This window comes from Lynx rufus, unplaced genomic scaffold (assembly GCF_022079265.1).
Source record: "Lynx rufus isolate CCGP_SWC_20201006 ecotype Redwood Valley unplaced genomic scaffold, mLynRuf1.p SCAF_3, whole genome shotgun sequence".
In the NCBI taxonomy this organism is placed as follows: Eukaryota; Metazoa; Chordata; class Mammalia; order Carnivora; family Felidae; genus Lynx; species Lynx rufus.
The window spans coordinates 139,686,467-139,703,374 of NW_025814845.1; the positions used below are offsets into that span (position 1 = coordinate 139,686,467).

The following is a 16,908-nucleotide window of genomic DNA, read 5'->3' on the forward strand; positions in this document are numbered from 1 at the left end:
GCTATGTCTTCGTAAAAGTCCACCCTTTAGGCCCATCATTTGTTTGTTTTTTATTTACGTAAAGATTCAATAAATATTTATCTGTTGGGTGCTGGAGATACAATGGTGAGCATGAGACACATAGCTTATGGTTGAATGCAGGGAGCAGGCATTAATCAGAGGATTACACACATAATTTACTATAAATTTTAATGGCAGTAAGTGCTATGCAGGAGGGCTGCCTGGTGCTGTGAAGGTTGATAACAGTGGTCAGGAAAGGCTTCCTGACCTGATAGAAATATTTGTGCTGAGAACCAAAGCAAAACAGAGGTAAGGAAATGAAGGCAGGATGGGGGTGGGAGAGGTTAGAAAACTGTTCCACGCACAGGGAATGGCAGTGTCCAAGTCTGGTGGTGGGACAGAGCTGGCCTCATTGGAGGAAATGAGGGGCAGCTGGAGCACAAATGTCAAGGGGGTCATGGCAAGAGAGGAGCCTGAGTGGGCAGGTGGGGCCCAGCATACTCTGGGCCTTACACATTTCAGTCTTGTCATGGGAGGAAGCCACTGGAGAGTGTTAAGCAGGGTAATGACATGATCAGATTTGTACTTTGAAAAGAACATACTTGCTGCTAGGTGGAGAGTGGAGTGGAGAGGGACAAGGAAGTTAAATCGACTATAACATACTTGATTTGCTTCCTAGTCCAGCTCTGATAGTATTTCTAATGTTTTCATTAGTCTTTGGGAAAATATGTAGTTGGGATAATCCAGCAGGTCCGGATGTGCTGTTCTAGTTTTTTAATCCCGTTTTAACAGTAGTTATTGAATGTAAACTGAAGTGGTTACTAAATGGAACTGAAAAGTAAGAAAAATAGTCTAGTCATTAAATTTTTTTTTTTTTAATGTTTATTTTTGAGAGAGAGAGACAGAGTGTGAGCGGGGAAGGTGCAGAGAGAGACAGAGACCCAGAATCTGAAGCAGGCTCCAGGCTCTGAGCTGTCAGCACAGGGCTCAGACTCACAAATCATGAGATCATAACCTGAGCTGAAGTCGGACGCTTAACTGACTAAGCCACCCAGGTGACCCTAGTCTGGTCATTTTAAGACTGAGATTTTTTAAAAAAAAATTTTTTTTTTCAACGTTTATTTATTTTTGGGACAGAGAGAGACAGAGCACAAATGGGGAAGGGGCAGAGAGAGAGGGAGACACAGAACCGGAAACAGGCTCCAGGCTCTGAGCCATCAGCCCAGAGCCCGACGCGGGGCTCGAACTCACGGACCACGAGATCGTGACCTGGCTGAAGTCGGACGCTTAACCGACTGCGCCACCCAGGCGCCCCAAGACTGAGATTTTTAATGGCTCTTCTTTTTCTTTGAAAAGTCTAGAAAGACTGACGTTTTCCTGTTCACATTTCCTCTCCCCACCCCCTTCTGTGGGAGCACCATAACCATGGCCTTCCACTGGTGTGAGTAGGGCCTCTGTTGACCTAGGCATGACTCACTAAACTTCAGGGAAGGTGACACCTTCCCCTGAGGTGGATGACCCCGGTTTAGGGACACACTCTGGACTTGGGCGAACTGTTTTACTTCTTTGAGGCTTAACTATAAAATGAAGGGAGGAGACAGGATGGAATGTGAGGTTCATTGCTGCTCTGACTTCTCTGAGTCTGTGAGATTTTTTCCTGCTAACATGCACAGCACTGGTGTCCTTGCTTCATCCTGGGTTTATTTTGCTCTAGCCTTCATGTACCTATGTGTCCCGTTTTGGGTGTGAACTATATGGCTGTGAAACAGGGTCTTACTCTTTGTGTCGTACCGTTGTCACCAGGCTGGTAGTTGATGCTGATTTTCAGAACAAAGAACGACTTTTAAATAGCTAGAGGGTGTTCGCTGCCAGCTCTATATCCAGGATTGTTTTAATAAACTCACTAACTGATATTGTTTTTTTTTTTTGTTTTTTGTTTTTTTTTTTTTAAATAAACTCTCTTTGGGATTCATCAGAACCCTTTTGTTTTGTTTGTTTTAAATATCATTCACTTCTGGGGCACCTGGGTGGCTCAGTTGGTTGAGCGTCTGACTTTGGCTCAGGTCGTGATTTCACGGCTCGTGAATTCCAGCCCCGCATTGGGTTCTGAGCCTGGAGCCTGCTTCATATTCTGGGTCTCTCTTCCTCTCTGCCGCTCTCCTGCTCATGCTCTCTCTCTGTCTCTCAAAAATAAAAATAAACATTAAACATTTTTAAAAATATCATTCACTTCTCTCTTAACCCTTATGGCCCATTTGAGTAATTAAAAAAAAAAATCTTGGAGGAAGCCTATTCTTTAAACAGCTGAAAATCTTTAATTTCCTGCCATTGCATCAACTTCCTGCTGCCAGGAAGAGGTAGCTGAGAGTGGTTTCCTGACTTCTGGGAAGAGAGAACTTCCTTGTTCTTATTGCTCTGCTCTTGGGCCCTTGCCTTTAACTGGTAGAATAACAGCCATACACTAGAGAGCGTTTTTATGAATGTTTGACTGATGGAAGTGATATTTTAGGAGTAAAAGTCACTTTTTTTTTCTAGTTATGGTTGTTGTAAGGTGTGGTTGGGGGAGTGGGAGTGAGCGGGCAAGAGCTTTGTAAAGTTTAAGTTTGAGAATTAATATAGTTTATAGAAAAAGAATGTGACATTTTCTTTAAACTAGTTTTTTGTTTTTGTTTTCTTTTTTAGACAGGAGGCCCAGATATAGCTCCATGTCCCAGCCCAATATGAGCTTGAATAGCTTAAAATTACTTGGCTTAAAAACCCTGCAGTTACTTGTAAACAGTGTATTCTACAAGTGTTTGTAAGCAGCTGGTTCTCCTTTGAAATCTGCTAGCATGCGCGGCTGTGCAGGAGCCAGAAACAGCATCAGACTTGGCCCATGCCCTGTGAATGTCTAGATTGCTATAGGAGATGTCTAGAGGAGAGGATGAGGTGGGGGAACGGTGCATGCTGAAGAGGATTTTCACGGGAGAAATCCACAGCAGCCCAAAGAAGAGGTTTCTGCTGGACCTGATCGCGGGCAGTAGGATTCATACAAAGGACAGGAGAGGAAAGGCAGTTCCTGGCCTGGATGACTGCATGAGCTACGGGGGGGATAAACATAACTTGTTGGATAAAGTGAATCAAGAGTTCGTGCTGGGGAGTCTGTGCAGAAAAGGTTAGGAAGCGGGAGAAGGACTGAATTGTGCAGGCTTAAATAGCGTGATGAATTTGGACTTAATCCTGTGGGCACTGGGAATCAGTGAAGGTTTTTGAAAAAGGGAGCAGCGTTGTAAGATGAATGGTGTTGGAGACACAACCTGGCAGTGTAGTGAAAGGACGGGTCTTTTTAGCAACGCATCTCTGGCAGAAAATTCAGCTCTTTCAACTTCCCGAGCTTGAATTGTTGGGGGTAGGAATTTTTCAGGATACTGACATATTCAAAATCAAAGCAATAGATCTAATTATGTGTAAAACAGTGTGTTGAGTCTGTAGAGAAGACAAGCAGACTAAATCTCAGACATAGGTTTTATTGAGAACATTATGCTACGGGCTTTTTGAGGTGGCCCCAAAAAGGAAATGTCAAGAGATAGCTTTTTGCCTTTACGTTAAACACACACACACACACACACACACACACACACACACACACAACTTCTGTTTTGTAGGTTATGGGATAAGAGTATCTGAGCTTTAAAAATTTCAGTGACTGTTAGTTAGGGCCAACCTGTTGCTTGTTTAGAAGGAAGAGAATTTTGATCCTTAAGATATATTAAGGACTTGAAAGTTTTTAGTAAGGATAAATCATTTGAAGCAGTTCATGTGCTCCTCTATATATCATACCTAAGTCATAAATATTTAGTAGGTCAGTTATAACAGCAGTTTTTACCTTCCCAAGTATAATTTAATCAAAAAAGCCTGAAGCTGCCTTTTAAAGGAGTGCCTATTGTATTTTTCCTCCAGGACATTTAGACCTTGTGGATCCAGATCACCAGTAGGATTAAGTTATCTATTGTGCATCTATGAAAAATTGGAGTTGTGGCTCTTTGGTTATTTATACTTGGTTGCTTAGATGGCAAGTGAATTAAAGAACAAACAAGTGAATCTCCCTTTCTCTTCACAGCTTTATATCACTGTTTTTATTTTTATTTTTTTAATGTTTATTCTTGAGAGAGAGAGACAGACAGACGGACAGGCAGACAGTGCAAGCGGGGGAGCTCAAACTCATGAACTGTGAGATCATGACCTGAGCCAAAGTCAAATGCTTAACTGACTGAGCTACCCAGGCACTCCTTTATGTGACTGTTTTTAAAAGAGATTTCAGGAAGTTACATACGATGTGAGTTTTTTTATTGCTCGAACATATATTTTTTTCTGTAGTAAAACATTGCCAGGTTCTTTTGTTTTCATGTTATACTAGAGTAGGCTGTAAAACATTCCTTGAAAGATAGAGCAGTTGGGGAGAGCCCCAAATCAAATAGACTTGTTTATTTAGAAATTTTAAGATACAGTTTGAAACTTCTAGTCTCACTTTAACTGGTAATCTTCTGCAGTGTTTCTTAAGCACATGTGATTAATCTCTTTTTAAGTGGTGTTTATTGAGCATGGACAAGATCATTGAACATTTCAAAGAATACCAATAGTGGATAGTAATAAATGAGTTTACTGACCCAACTCCTTTCTTTTCCCTTTCTTTATGTTGTTGAATACCTACTGGCTTCAGAGCTCGCTTTTACTATGCCTGTTAAATCAGAAAATCAGAAGATCTTACTCTGGCTTTTTTCTTTAAATTACTATAGCTAAGAGTAGCTCATGATTTATTTCACCAATTAAAAAATACTTTGTAATGAGGAAGTTTCCTTTGTATGCATCCTACACTTTCTACCACAGAGGCTTTTCATCTGCATATTCAGAAACTCATCTCTGCATTACTCTTCCTGCCCCTACCCCCTGAAATCCTTCACCTTCCTCATTTCTCTGTTCTTCTCCCCACCAGCCTTTCTCTGTCCCTGATCTCTTCCTTCATTTTATTTCTAATTATTCTTTTCATCTTCTCTCAACTGTGACCAAGTGTTCTTGCAGGTCCTCAAATCTGGAGATGTTGCCTTCCCTTCTCTGCAGGTATTTAGTAACACACTTTTCCCTGTGCCTTCCAGTAGCTCTGTTTTGTCACTTTTCACTGTCACTCTTTTTTATTTTTTAATTTTTTTCTTTTTTGAAAGAGAGAAAGGGAGAGAGGGAGAATCCCATGAAGAGGCAGAGAGAGAGAGGGAGAGAGAGAGAGAGAGAGAGAGAGAGAGAGAGAGAGAGAGAGAGAATCCCACACAGCCTCCGCACTATCAGCATGGGAACCCAAAACGAGGCTTAAACTTACCTGATGTAGGGCTCGAACTCATGAACTGCAAGATCATGACCTGAACTGAAGTCGGATGCTTAACCGACTGAGCCACCGAGACACCCCTCACTGTCATTCTGCTGTCTTGATTCTGTTTGAAAAGAATAATCTCTATATTCTGGGACCCTTGCTAGTTTAAGGCAGTTTCTAAGTTATTGACTGTAGTAGGTTGTCCTACAACTTTCCACATTGTCACCACTTCCTGCTTTCTGTTTGCAAATTTCAGCAGGTGCAAATCTGTTGAGGGGGCTGTGCTATCAGGACTTACACTATGGTGGTGAATCTGTGTTGGGTAAACCCAGCCTCTACGTTTTTCCCTGTGCTTAACTGCCACAGAAATTCAAATTCATATCAAAATCAAACCATCATAGTTTTAAGAAGAAAAAGAAGGAAGATGGTGGTGACACATGCCATGGAGTTCTGTTGATCTTCGAGATTATTGACATTATAAGCCAGATTGTATCTCCCTTGTCTGTTAAATGAAATTGTCAGAGGAGGGTTGGTTAAATATGACTAATTTAAGTCAGCAGTTGTGCAGCCTTTTGCCTTTAAACCAGCTCATCTCCCTTCATGCCGAGTGACCAGTACTCAGTGATGCAGCCATGTCCTGAACAGCAGCTCCACATCTGGCTCTCCCTCTGCTTCCTGACCAGTTTTTAAACTTCTTGGCTTCTTTCCTTGACCTCTGACCCCTTGCCTTGTTTCTTTTTATGTCTTGCTATTGTGTCTTTATCCTAACACCTGTTGCTGTTCCAGAGATGACTTTGGACACATTCCAGGCCGTGGTATGGGGTTTGCCCATGGGCTGTGGTGGAAGCCTCGTCTCACGAGCCACGGAGTCCACTCCATGTGGCAGGCAGTGCCTCTAGGTTTTCCGTGGCACCCGAGGAAGAAAGACGGACAGATGCCATGTGATTGCCTCACCCTGCCGGCTTCCAGTAGAAAGTCAATTTTTGTTTCATGTGACTACTAATTATTTTTGACCTCTGAAAGCCTGATATGTACACAGCAGTGATCGGTTTTTCTCCTCTTAGGAATTTGTGACTTTGTGTCAGGAAACTAAAGGATGTCTTGGTATGTCAGGCATGTTTCATTAATTTTCAAAGCAGCATTTTTCCTGAGAAGGACCAATTTGCATGATGCTGTTTCATTTAGGTTTTGGAGTGCCTTTCATTTTTCTAGGCAATTTGGGTTTTACAAAAGGCCTATATAATTTTTGTTCTCCACATTTGAGCTTAGAGGCATCTTCCTTTGCAAAGCCACCTTAAGGTTGGGCTTTGCCTCTCTTATATCTTCCCAAACATGCCACATGTGCCCCATCTTAAAAGTTACAGTTTCATTTTTGTAATTAGCTGTTAGCTTGTCTGTTTCTCCCCACTCCACTGGGAACTCCTTGATGTCATGGGCATTGCCTTGCTATTGTGGTAAATGAACATAGTGCTAGGCGCACAGTAGCCACTCTGGATGTTTGATGATGAATGAATAGATGCAAATTTTGCTAAATAGCAATTATTTGTCTTACTATTCTGGAAGACTTTTCCTTCTGTCATTCATTCTTTCATTGAATTTCAAGTAATAGGAATATAAACTCAGAAACTCACTTTAATTTTTATTGCCAAACTTTTCATTTGTACCTGTCCTCCTCCTCATCCAAAAGTTATTGTACTACTTACAAACATGCACATTTGGAAAGAGGTAAGGGCCATACTCAGTTAGATACACACTGGCTGAAAGATAAGAAAGCTGGTCAGATCTCTCTTTTTTTTTTTTTTTTTTAAGAGCAAGCGGGAGCGGGGGAGAGGGACGAGAGAGAGAGAATCTTAATCCATGTGAGTGTGGAGCCTGACTCAGGGCTTAATCCCATGACCCTGGGATCATGACCTGAACTGAAATCAAAAGTCAGACGCTTAACCCACTGGGCCACCCAAATGCTCCTGGTCTCTCTTGTCTTTGAGTGCCGTTTTAAAATATGTTATTGTGCGGGCACCTGGGTGGCTCAGTCGGTTAACCATCCAACTTCAGCTCAGGTAATGATCCCATGGTTCATGGATTCAAGCCCCGCATCAGGCTCTGTGCTGACGGCTCAGAGCCTGGAGCCTGCTTTCGATTCTGTGTTCCCCTCTCTCTCTCTGTTCCTCCCCTGCTCATGCTGTTTCTCTCTCTCAAAAAAAAATTACTGAAAAAATTGAAAAACATTACAAAATAAAATACGTTATTGCTGGACACAAAAAGATAAAAAATGAAGCACTAGAACCAAATATGTTATTGTTTTAGAATGTGACCCTTAGATTCTGTGTGACCTAACCCAGGGTGTGGCTACATACTGATTTGGCAGTGTTTTTACCTTCCTAGTTAACTAATGTCAGCTAATAAGCCAGTAAGGCTGAGCTAATTATGTGACAGCCAGCAGGTGTTATGCTAGATGGTTTTGATCAATAAGTAATTGTAATTGAAGCTAAATGTAATTAATTATGTGATTTTGGGGTGTCCAAGTGTAATTCCACTTATGTTCCATCTTGAAACTAGAGCACTAAGAAGGATTACTACTGACAAAAGGAAAATCGGCATAAAAATGTACTTGACTCATGTTTGAGTTGTGTCCAGATGCACTGGCCATAGTAGGAAAACCTGGATGGCCCCGTCCTTGAGAGACTGTGTGCAACTCTGCTGACCTCCTCTTCGATCACCCTTCTTTCTCTCTGCTTTCCTTTTTCCAGGGTTCCCCATTGTGCTGTGCTGCCTCACGTCTCCATGCAGTAGCACATACTGTTGTCTCTGTTAGGAGCTCTCTTGCTCCTTCTCTATCCTGCTAATGCCTACTTGTTTATAAAACTCAGCTTAAGGTCAGTAGCTGCAGGAAGACTTTTCTCACCCCCAGTCTGCTTTAGATGCTTCCCCATAGCACCTTTACAGTGATTTTTTTCTACTTTATCCTGTAATCTTGGCACGGTCATTCCTTTCTGCTGGACTCCTTAAGGTCAGAGATGATCTTGCAGTGCTTTGTTGAATTTGATCTTTCTAAATATTCTTGTAGATGTAGTGCTAAAACCCCACTAAAACTGTGCCTTTTATAAACTATATACGGAACTTAAAATTGTTTCTAGTAAATGGTATGTCAAATAATAGATTGGTGTTATTTGATTTATACTTTTTATTCCCTGTTTTATTCAAGCTTTAACAAGTCTTGAAAACACACAGGTGGTTTTGTGTAGTGGTTAAAAGGCTTTGGAGCCAGACTCCATGGATTTGAATCCTGGCATTCCACAAGTGGAGACTTAAGGCCGATTGTTCATCTTTAACCTTGACTTCCCCAGCTGTACATTTTGGGGGTAAAAATCATAATAATACCTACCTCGTAAGATTGTGGTGGGTCCTAAATGAGATAAAACATGCAGGTAAAGCACTTGCATAGTAACCTCCTGAAAACACCACTGAATTTTCCCACCCTGGTTACTTGTGAAACCATGGAATTCGTAGAATTGCAGTATGGTTTTTATATTCTCAGAGCAGACATAGACTTTGTCAGTGTTCACAGTGGAGGAATCACAAAGAGTGACCTTATGCCACCTTTGATGACTCTAACTTCCACGACTCTAACGTGGGACCTACCTGATGTCTCATACAGCATCCTGAGCCATTAAATTGACACCCATGAGCCATACTTTGCTCTAAAGGACACAGCAGGCTCATCAGCAGGGAGGCTCTGGAGCACAGTTATCACCAGTGCTGCCGTGCTCCTTTTTCTTACAGTTTCCCCTAGACCGGAGGGAAAATCAATGCCAGTAGGATCTCCAAAAACTTTTGGTGTGAATTCTACAGAAATAGGCAGTGTGGAAAAGTGGAAAACTTCAAGGATTTGGTTAAGCTCATGTGAAAATGTTGCTTGTGAGCTACTAGAAAATTATAGCAGGCCGCAGGCCATCCTTGTAGGAGATAGAATAGTGGAGGAGGGGACCAGGTGTGACCTGTGTGTGGGATACACACAAATTCATGCTTGGGTGTGTGAGGTGTGGAAAGGACTTTTGGGTTCACCACACCTGTTTCAGTCATTAATGACACGACTACCAGTAAGGTCAGTTTTAGAGTGCAGCCTCCTTGCTTGTTCTGGAATAAGCATCAGCACCACTTTGTGCCAAAAAGATATCCTGTGACATTCTTATTTAGCGGGAGAAGCTCATCTAGCAGTTTGTGTAGAATGTAGAAAGTGTTCACCGTATGGTTTTGAATGGCTCAAAATGGATGTTTCAGAATGGGAGGTATAATTATGTTTGCTGAATAATGGTTTGTTTTAAGGTAACAAAATGCTTTTTAATTTTGTACGTAATGTTTTCCAGCTTTGAGAAAAGAGATAGTTTGCACTGGTAAAATGTTGTGATTAAGTTAAGCCTCAAATGTCTTCTATGCCTTTCAAGTAGTGGGAGCAATTGAATATAGTTTTACCTTTGCTTGATGACCCAGCATCATTTTAAATATCTTTTTTTTTTTTTTTTTGGTACTTTGACCCAATTTGGTTTTCTACATACATTTTATTTTGTCTCATCTTAATGTGAGACTGCCATCTGCCACTTCTTAATTCAAACTGTTCTTAATTCAAACATCCTCTCCTTTTACAATCCATTGATGGTTTGCTGCCAGTAATTTATTTAGGTTGAGAAATCATTAATCAAGTTGGGAAAGGTTTCTCTGTTGAACAGAGTTAGGATTCTGAGTGAGGGCCCAATGCATGTCGGGTCTTTGTTGTGACTGTTTTCTGTGTGCTTCACGTTTAAGGAATTCTGTTTTAAAGTAAAGGATGGCAGTTTTAAAAGTCTCAACTTCAGAAGAGTGTAATATGTTGCAATTTTTACTGTAATATTTTAGCACAGGATGCTGAATACATTTATTATCAGTATCATTAAAATTTTCTCTTTCTCTGCTTTGTGAACAGTCAAAACTTGCTGTGTGATGTCACAATTGTGGCTGAAGACATGGAGATCTCTGCTCACAGAGTGGTGCTGGCTGCCTGTAGTCCTTATTTTCATGCCATGTTTACAGGTATGAAATGTCTTAGTTCTGGGTATTTTTCAAACGTATACAGATCTGGGCTTTTCTTTCCACATTTTCTTTTCTTATTAACATTTTATTGTTATGAAATGAAGTACTGTAATGGAAGTAAACGCTCTTGCTTTGTTTCAAATTCCTCCTCCCTGTTGTTTTTCGGTTTTGTAATCATGTGTGTATATGTGCATTATATTCACATACTCATAGTTTTATGCTAGTTTTGCCCCGTTGTATTTACATCTACATATACTGGCTGAGTTTACTTGCCTGCCAATTATAACAACTTTTGGCACTTGATTATTTTGGCAAAAGAAAAGTGCTTTTACTCTTTTCCATTTTTTTTTTCCAAACGATTTTCACATATGTTTCGTTGATTGTTTACAGTGAATAAAGAGATGTTTATTTAATGTCCTTTGATTTGAATATATAAAAAAAATGGTGGTCACTTAGGTAACTAAAAATATATAAAATGACTTCAGTACTTCTGGAAAAAAAGTAATTTATGCTTGCCCACTCATTCTCTTAAAAAAATTAAACATATATTACTGTACAAAGAAATGAAGTTATATATTAGAACAGTGAGCTTATAATCTTAAGAGTATTGGTAGAACGAACAAAATACTTATAAATACAGGGGTGTCTGGGGGGCTCAGTTGGTTGAGTGTCTTACTCTTGATTTTGGCTCAGGTCATCATCCCAGGGTCGGGGGACCAATCCCCGTGTCAGGCTCCACTCCAACTAACTAAGTGTGGAGCCTGCTTAAGATCTCTTTCTTTCCCTCTTTCCCCTCCCCACCTCGTGTGCTCTCTCTCTAAAAAAACAAAACAAAACACTTATGAATACGAATATAGTTACATGAAAAAGCACAAATAATAAAAGATATTCATACTTTCGAAATCATGAAGTATTTCTTGTGCCTAACATTTTGCTTAGATACTTCCAGGAACATACAATAGTGTAAGTGTGCTTCCCACCCCCAGTAACAATACGCACACTTTAAGTACGTAGTAGAGTATGGAAGATCTGGTTGCCCAAGAAGTGATGCAGATGGCGAGGGCTGTGATGGACAGCACTGAGAGAGGGGGATCTGACATTTCCTGAAGCCAGATAGGTTTAAAGCGTTCACACCAATGAAGAGGAGTCCAGAAGGCCACATGAAGAGGATGGGCTTAATGTTTTGGGAGTAGAGGAGAGTCTGGAAGGCCCTCACTATTCAGCCTGTTGCAGCCTTGCTGTTCCCGAACGGAGTTAAATAATCAAGAATGTAGTAGGAATGATAGCAGAGGGGCTGTGAGCCAGGTTGGGAGGGTGCCTTTAGCTGAGGCTGATTTGAAAAGTCAATACTAATAATGTGGGACTAGTCAGATTTTTATGTCCTAGGGTTCATTTCAGTCTCATGGTTTACATCTTACATCTTATTTATTTCCCCTGGACAGTGTTCTAAACAGAGTCTCCAGGCTTATGAGAGGAAGGTTCTGGCTGGAATGTGTCAGCCTAACTTAGGAATTCCCTAGTATAGGGCTGTCCCCTGTAGGTGGCATTCTCTCACATGACATTGCTATTGCTATTTCCTTGTTGGAAACCATGGGAAACTCACATCATCAACTTATGCTTCAGTTTCCCCATCTGGAGAAGGAGGATGGTAATTTTACCCACTTTCTGGGATTTTTATAAAAATTAAATCAGATCATATATATGAATTTCTTAGCACTCTACTTGGCCCATAGAAAATATATAATTAATTTTGGCAGTAATTATGTTATTATTATTTGAATTGAAGAATAGCAGACACACAATGTTACATTAGTTCCAGGTGTACAGCATAGTAATTCTGCATCTCTATATGTTAATGCTGTGCTCACCACAACTGTAGCCATCATCTGTCACCATACTATGATATTACAGTACCATTGACTGCATTCCCTATGCTGTACCTTTTATCCTCTTAACTTATTCCCTTACTAGAAGCTGTATCCCCAACTCCCCTTCTTCCCTTTGCCTGTCCTGCCCCCCTTTCCCCTCTGGTGACCGCAAGTTTTTTGTATTTACGGGTCTATTTATGTTCTTTGTATTTATGGGTCTGTTTCTGCTTGTTTGTTGTTTTGTTTTTTAGATACCATATATAAATGATATCCTATGGTATATATCTTTCTCTGTCTGACTTATTTCATTTAGCATGGTACCCTCTAGGTCTACCCATAGTGGTACAAATACCAAGATCTTATTCTTTTTTTACAGCTAATATTGTATACCAGATGTTCTTTTTCCATTCATCTATCGATGGCCATTTGGGTTGCTTTTATATCTTGGCTGTTGTAAATAATGCAGTAAACATAGGGGTAAATGTATCTGTTCGAATTAATGCTTTTGGTGTGTTTTTTTTTTGTTGTTGTTGTTTTTTTGTAAATCCAAAATATATAAAGAACCTTTATAACTCAATATCAAAAACCAAATAATTCAGTAAAACATGTGCAGGGACCTGAATAGACATTTCCAAAGAAGACCACTGATGGCCAACAGACACATGAAATGGTACTCAACATCACTAATCATCAGGGAAATGCAAATCACACCTGTCAGAATGGCTGGAATCAAAAGGACAAGAAGTAACAAGTGTTAGCAAAGATGTAGGAAAAAAGGAACTTTTGTACACTGCTGGTGGAAATGTAAATTGGTGCAGCCACTATGGAAAACACTATGGAGGTTCCTCAAAAAATTAAAAATAAGAATACCATATGATCCATTATTTTTCTTTTACTCTAAATTTCTAAATGTCCTTATATTTTGTAAGAGTAGAAGATTGAGGAACGCTTAGACTAGAATTTCTTTTGATAAATGTTTTATTTTTTATAGAGCTACACAAATATATAGTGATTAACTTAAAAATGCAAGATCAAAGTAACTTAAAACTGCAGGATCAAGGTTAGTTTCCTTTCCCTCCAAAAGGCAGCACTTAGAGTCTCCAATCTCCCTGACCCTTAGGTATCCAGAGACATGCATGCTAAATAGAGATGGGAGATCTTGTTATATCTTTGTCTTCTTTTCTGTTTACCTTATGACCTAAACTACATTTCACTTTCCCTGTTTTTTCTTTTTGTTGTTGTTTTTTTTAGTCTAATATACCTTTTACATGTTGTCAAACTTTAGATTGCGGTATACTAAGACAAATGCAAAATAGGGATACTGTGTTAATTTCTGATTCATATAAAATGAATTGAATACCTCAGTTGTGTTTTTTTTTCACAACTTTTTTGATGCATATTTTACATATTATGAAATTTACACATTTCCAGTGTAGTGGCAGTGAATTTTAGTAAATGTATTTAGTGGTCATCACCATAAGTCAGTTTTGGAACATTTTTATTCCCACATTAATGATTTTGGGTTTATGTATGTAAATTACTTCTGTGTTATAGTATTTATTATCAGTTTGTTCTTTTTTATTGCTAAATAGATAAAATTGTATGGATGTATCACATTTTGGCTGTCCATTCTCCAGTTGATGGACATATGGGTTAATTTCAGTTTTGGGCTGTTGGGAATAATGCTGGTGTGAATATCCATGTGCCATTGTTTACATGGACATTTATTTTCATTTCTCATGGAATTAGATACCTAGGAGTGGAATTGCTGGGTCTTATGGTAAATTTCTTTAAACTTAACAGTGACTGCTATGCTGTTTTTGAAGGTGCATCATATTACATTCCTACTGTTAATGTAGGATGGTTCCCATTTCTCCACATCCCCATCAACACTTGTTACTTTTATTTTTTTTTTAATTGTAGTCATTCTAATGAGTGTAAAATGGCATCTCTTGTAGTTTTAATTTGCAATTCCCAAATGAGTGATGATGTTGAACATCTTTTCATATACTTATTTGGCTTGACTTAAAAAAAGATTTTTTTTAATGTTTATTTTTGAGAGGGAGAGAGAAAGACAGAGAGAGAGAGACAGAGACAGGGCATGAGCAGGGGAGGGGTAGAGAGACAAGGAGACACAGAATCTGAAGCAGGCTCCAGGCTCCGAGCTGTCAGCCCATGTGGGCTGAGAAATGCTGAGATCATGACCTGAGCTGAAGTTGGTCGCTTAACCATCTGAGCTGCCCAGGTGCCCCTGACTTTTTGGTTCTTTAGCAATAGATGCTATTCACTTTTCTGGCAGTCTTTGTACATTTCTACTTTTGAATCCACTGAATAGCCCATCACTTGTCAGAGATTAGGTGAGGAAGATAAGGAGATTTGGTGTAGGTGGTTTAGCGTACATAGATTTTTTTTGTGATTTGCTAGAATATGAATTCCTTGTATCTTTTTGTTTTGTTTTTTGTTTTTTGGTCTGAAACCCTGTTAAACTTTATTATAAAAAATAGAGCGAGGCCAACCAGTAGACCTTTGCATGCTGCCATTCCATCGTACATTATGTATATTTATTTTCTCCTGCTCGGTGGGTAATCAGAAGTGATTGCAGTGGCATAGGTCGTTACCCTATTCTTGTTTTCCTAGGCCTCACCTATTAGGAAATGGGGAACATGAAGAGGTTCTTTTTTGGCCCTTGTTTCTAATCTCCTATAAATTGTAGGAGGAATTTTTATTCAAATTCTATTACCTAAAAAAGAATTGTGTTACTCTTTGTAGTTCCAAGTATTTGGGTAGAGAAAGGAGGTGAAAAATAATTGTGTGATATAGTCACAGGATTTTACTCTGTGAAGTATGGGCCTATTTAGAGCAAGGCCAGGTGGTTTAATTCTTACTTAAGGAAGCATATATCATTTGAGTTCTTGTGTTTTTCAATTACTTGTTTCTTATAAATGTGGAATTTAAAATGTTGTTTCTCTTACAAATACATTTGAGGCCTATTTAGTACCCCAGGCTAAAATATCTGACATCTAGTAGGAAATAATTGGATTTTTGTTTTTACTCTTTTGTGCTTTTTGATGATTTCTTTTGTCATATTGAACATGATTCGGTGAGTAGAATAGGAAAATGTGGATTATCATTTGAATGATAAACAAGTGAGATTTCTATTTTATTTTACTTTTTTTAAATTTAAATCCAAGTTAGTTAACATATAGTATAATAATGATTTCAGGAATAGATTTTAGTGATTCGTCACTTACATATAACACCCAGTGCTCATCCCAGCAAGTGTCCTCCTTAATGTCCCTTGCTCATGTAGTTCATTCCCCCACCCAACACCCTTCCAGCAACCCTCAGTTCTCTGTATTTACGAGTCTCTTATGGTTTGTCTCCCTCTCTGTTTTTATATTATTTTTGCTTCCCTTCCCTTATGTTCATCTGTTTTGTATCTTAAATTCTACATGTGAGTGAAATCATATGATATTTGTCTTTCTCTGACTTATTTTGCTTAGCATAATACGCTCTAATTCCTTCCATGTTGTTACAGATGGCAAGATTTCATTCTTTTTGATCACTGAGTAATATTCCATTGTGTGTGTGTGTGTGTGTGTGTGTGTGTACATTACATATGTATGTACGTATGTGTGTGTATATATACGTACATATATATATGTGTGTACATATATATATACACACACATACGTACATACATACCACATCTTTATCCATTCATCAGTAGATGGACATTTTGGCTCTTTCCATACTTTGGCTATTGTCAATATCACTGCTACAAACATTGGGGTGCACGTGCCCCTTCAAAACAGCACTCCTGTATCCTTTGGATAAATACCTAGCAGTACAATTGCTGGGTTATAGGTAGTTCTATTTTTAATTTTTTGAGGAAACTCCATACTGTTTTCCAGAGTGCCTACACCAGTTTGCATTCCCACCAGCAGTACAAAAGAGATCCTCTCTCTCCGCATCCTTGCCAACATCTGTTGTTGCCTGAGTTGTTAATGTGAGCCATTCTGACAGGTGTGAGGTGGTATCTCATTGTGGTTTTGATTTGTATTTCCCTGATGATGAATGATGTTGAGCATCTTTTCATGTATCTGTTAGACATCTGGATGTATTCTTTGGAAAAGTGTCTATGTCTTTTGCCCATTTTTTCACTGGATTACATGGTTTTTGGTGTTGAGTTTGACAATTTCTTTATACACTTTGTATACTAATCCTTTATCTGATATGTCATTTGCAAATATCTTCTCTCATTCTGTTGGCTGCCTTTTAGTTTTGCTGATTGTTTCCTTTACTGTGCAGAGAGGTCCAAATAGTTCATTTTTGCTTTTGTTTCCCTTGCCTCTGGAGACATGTCAAGTAAGAAGTTGCTGTGGCCACTGTGAAGGAGGTTGTTGCCTGTTTTCTCCTCTAGGATTTTGATGGTTTCCTGCCTCATGTTTAGGTCTTTCATCCATTTTGAGTTTATTTTTGTGTATGGAGTAAGAAAATAGTCCAGGTTCATTCTTCTGCATGTTGCTGTTCAGTGTTTCCAACACCCATTTATTCCATTGGATATTCTTTCCTGCTTTGCCAAAGTTGGCCATACATTTGTGGGTTCATTTCTGGGTTCTGTATTCTGCTCCA

The 16,908-nt window shown here is 39.3% G+C and overlaps 1 protein-coding gene across 7 annotated transcripts in view; it reads left to right on the top strand.

Annotated features, from left to right (window-relative positions):
- Positions 1–16,908, top strand: part of KLHL2 (kelch like family member 2) — a 117,801-nt gene that overhangs the window by 13,960 nt on the left and 86,933 nt on the right. For 6 of the 7 annotated variants that reach the window (XM_047090399.1, XM_047090397.1, XM_047090398.1 and 3 more), the window contains exon 3: positions 10,299–10,405. In XM_047090399.1, coding sequence (XP_046946355.1) covers positions 10,299–10,405 — 107 coding nt within the window. Of the gene's footprint in view, positions 1–10,298; positions 10,406–16,908 lie in introns of those variants that run through there. The other variant, XM_047090402.1, reaches the window with a different exon arrangement.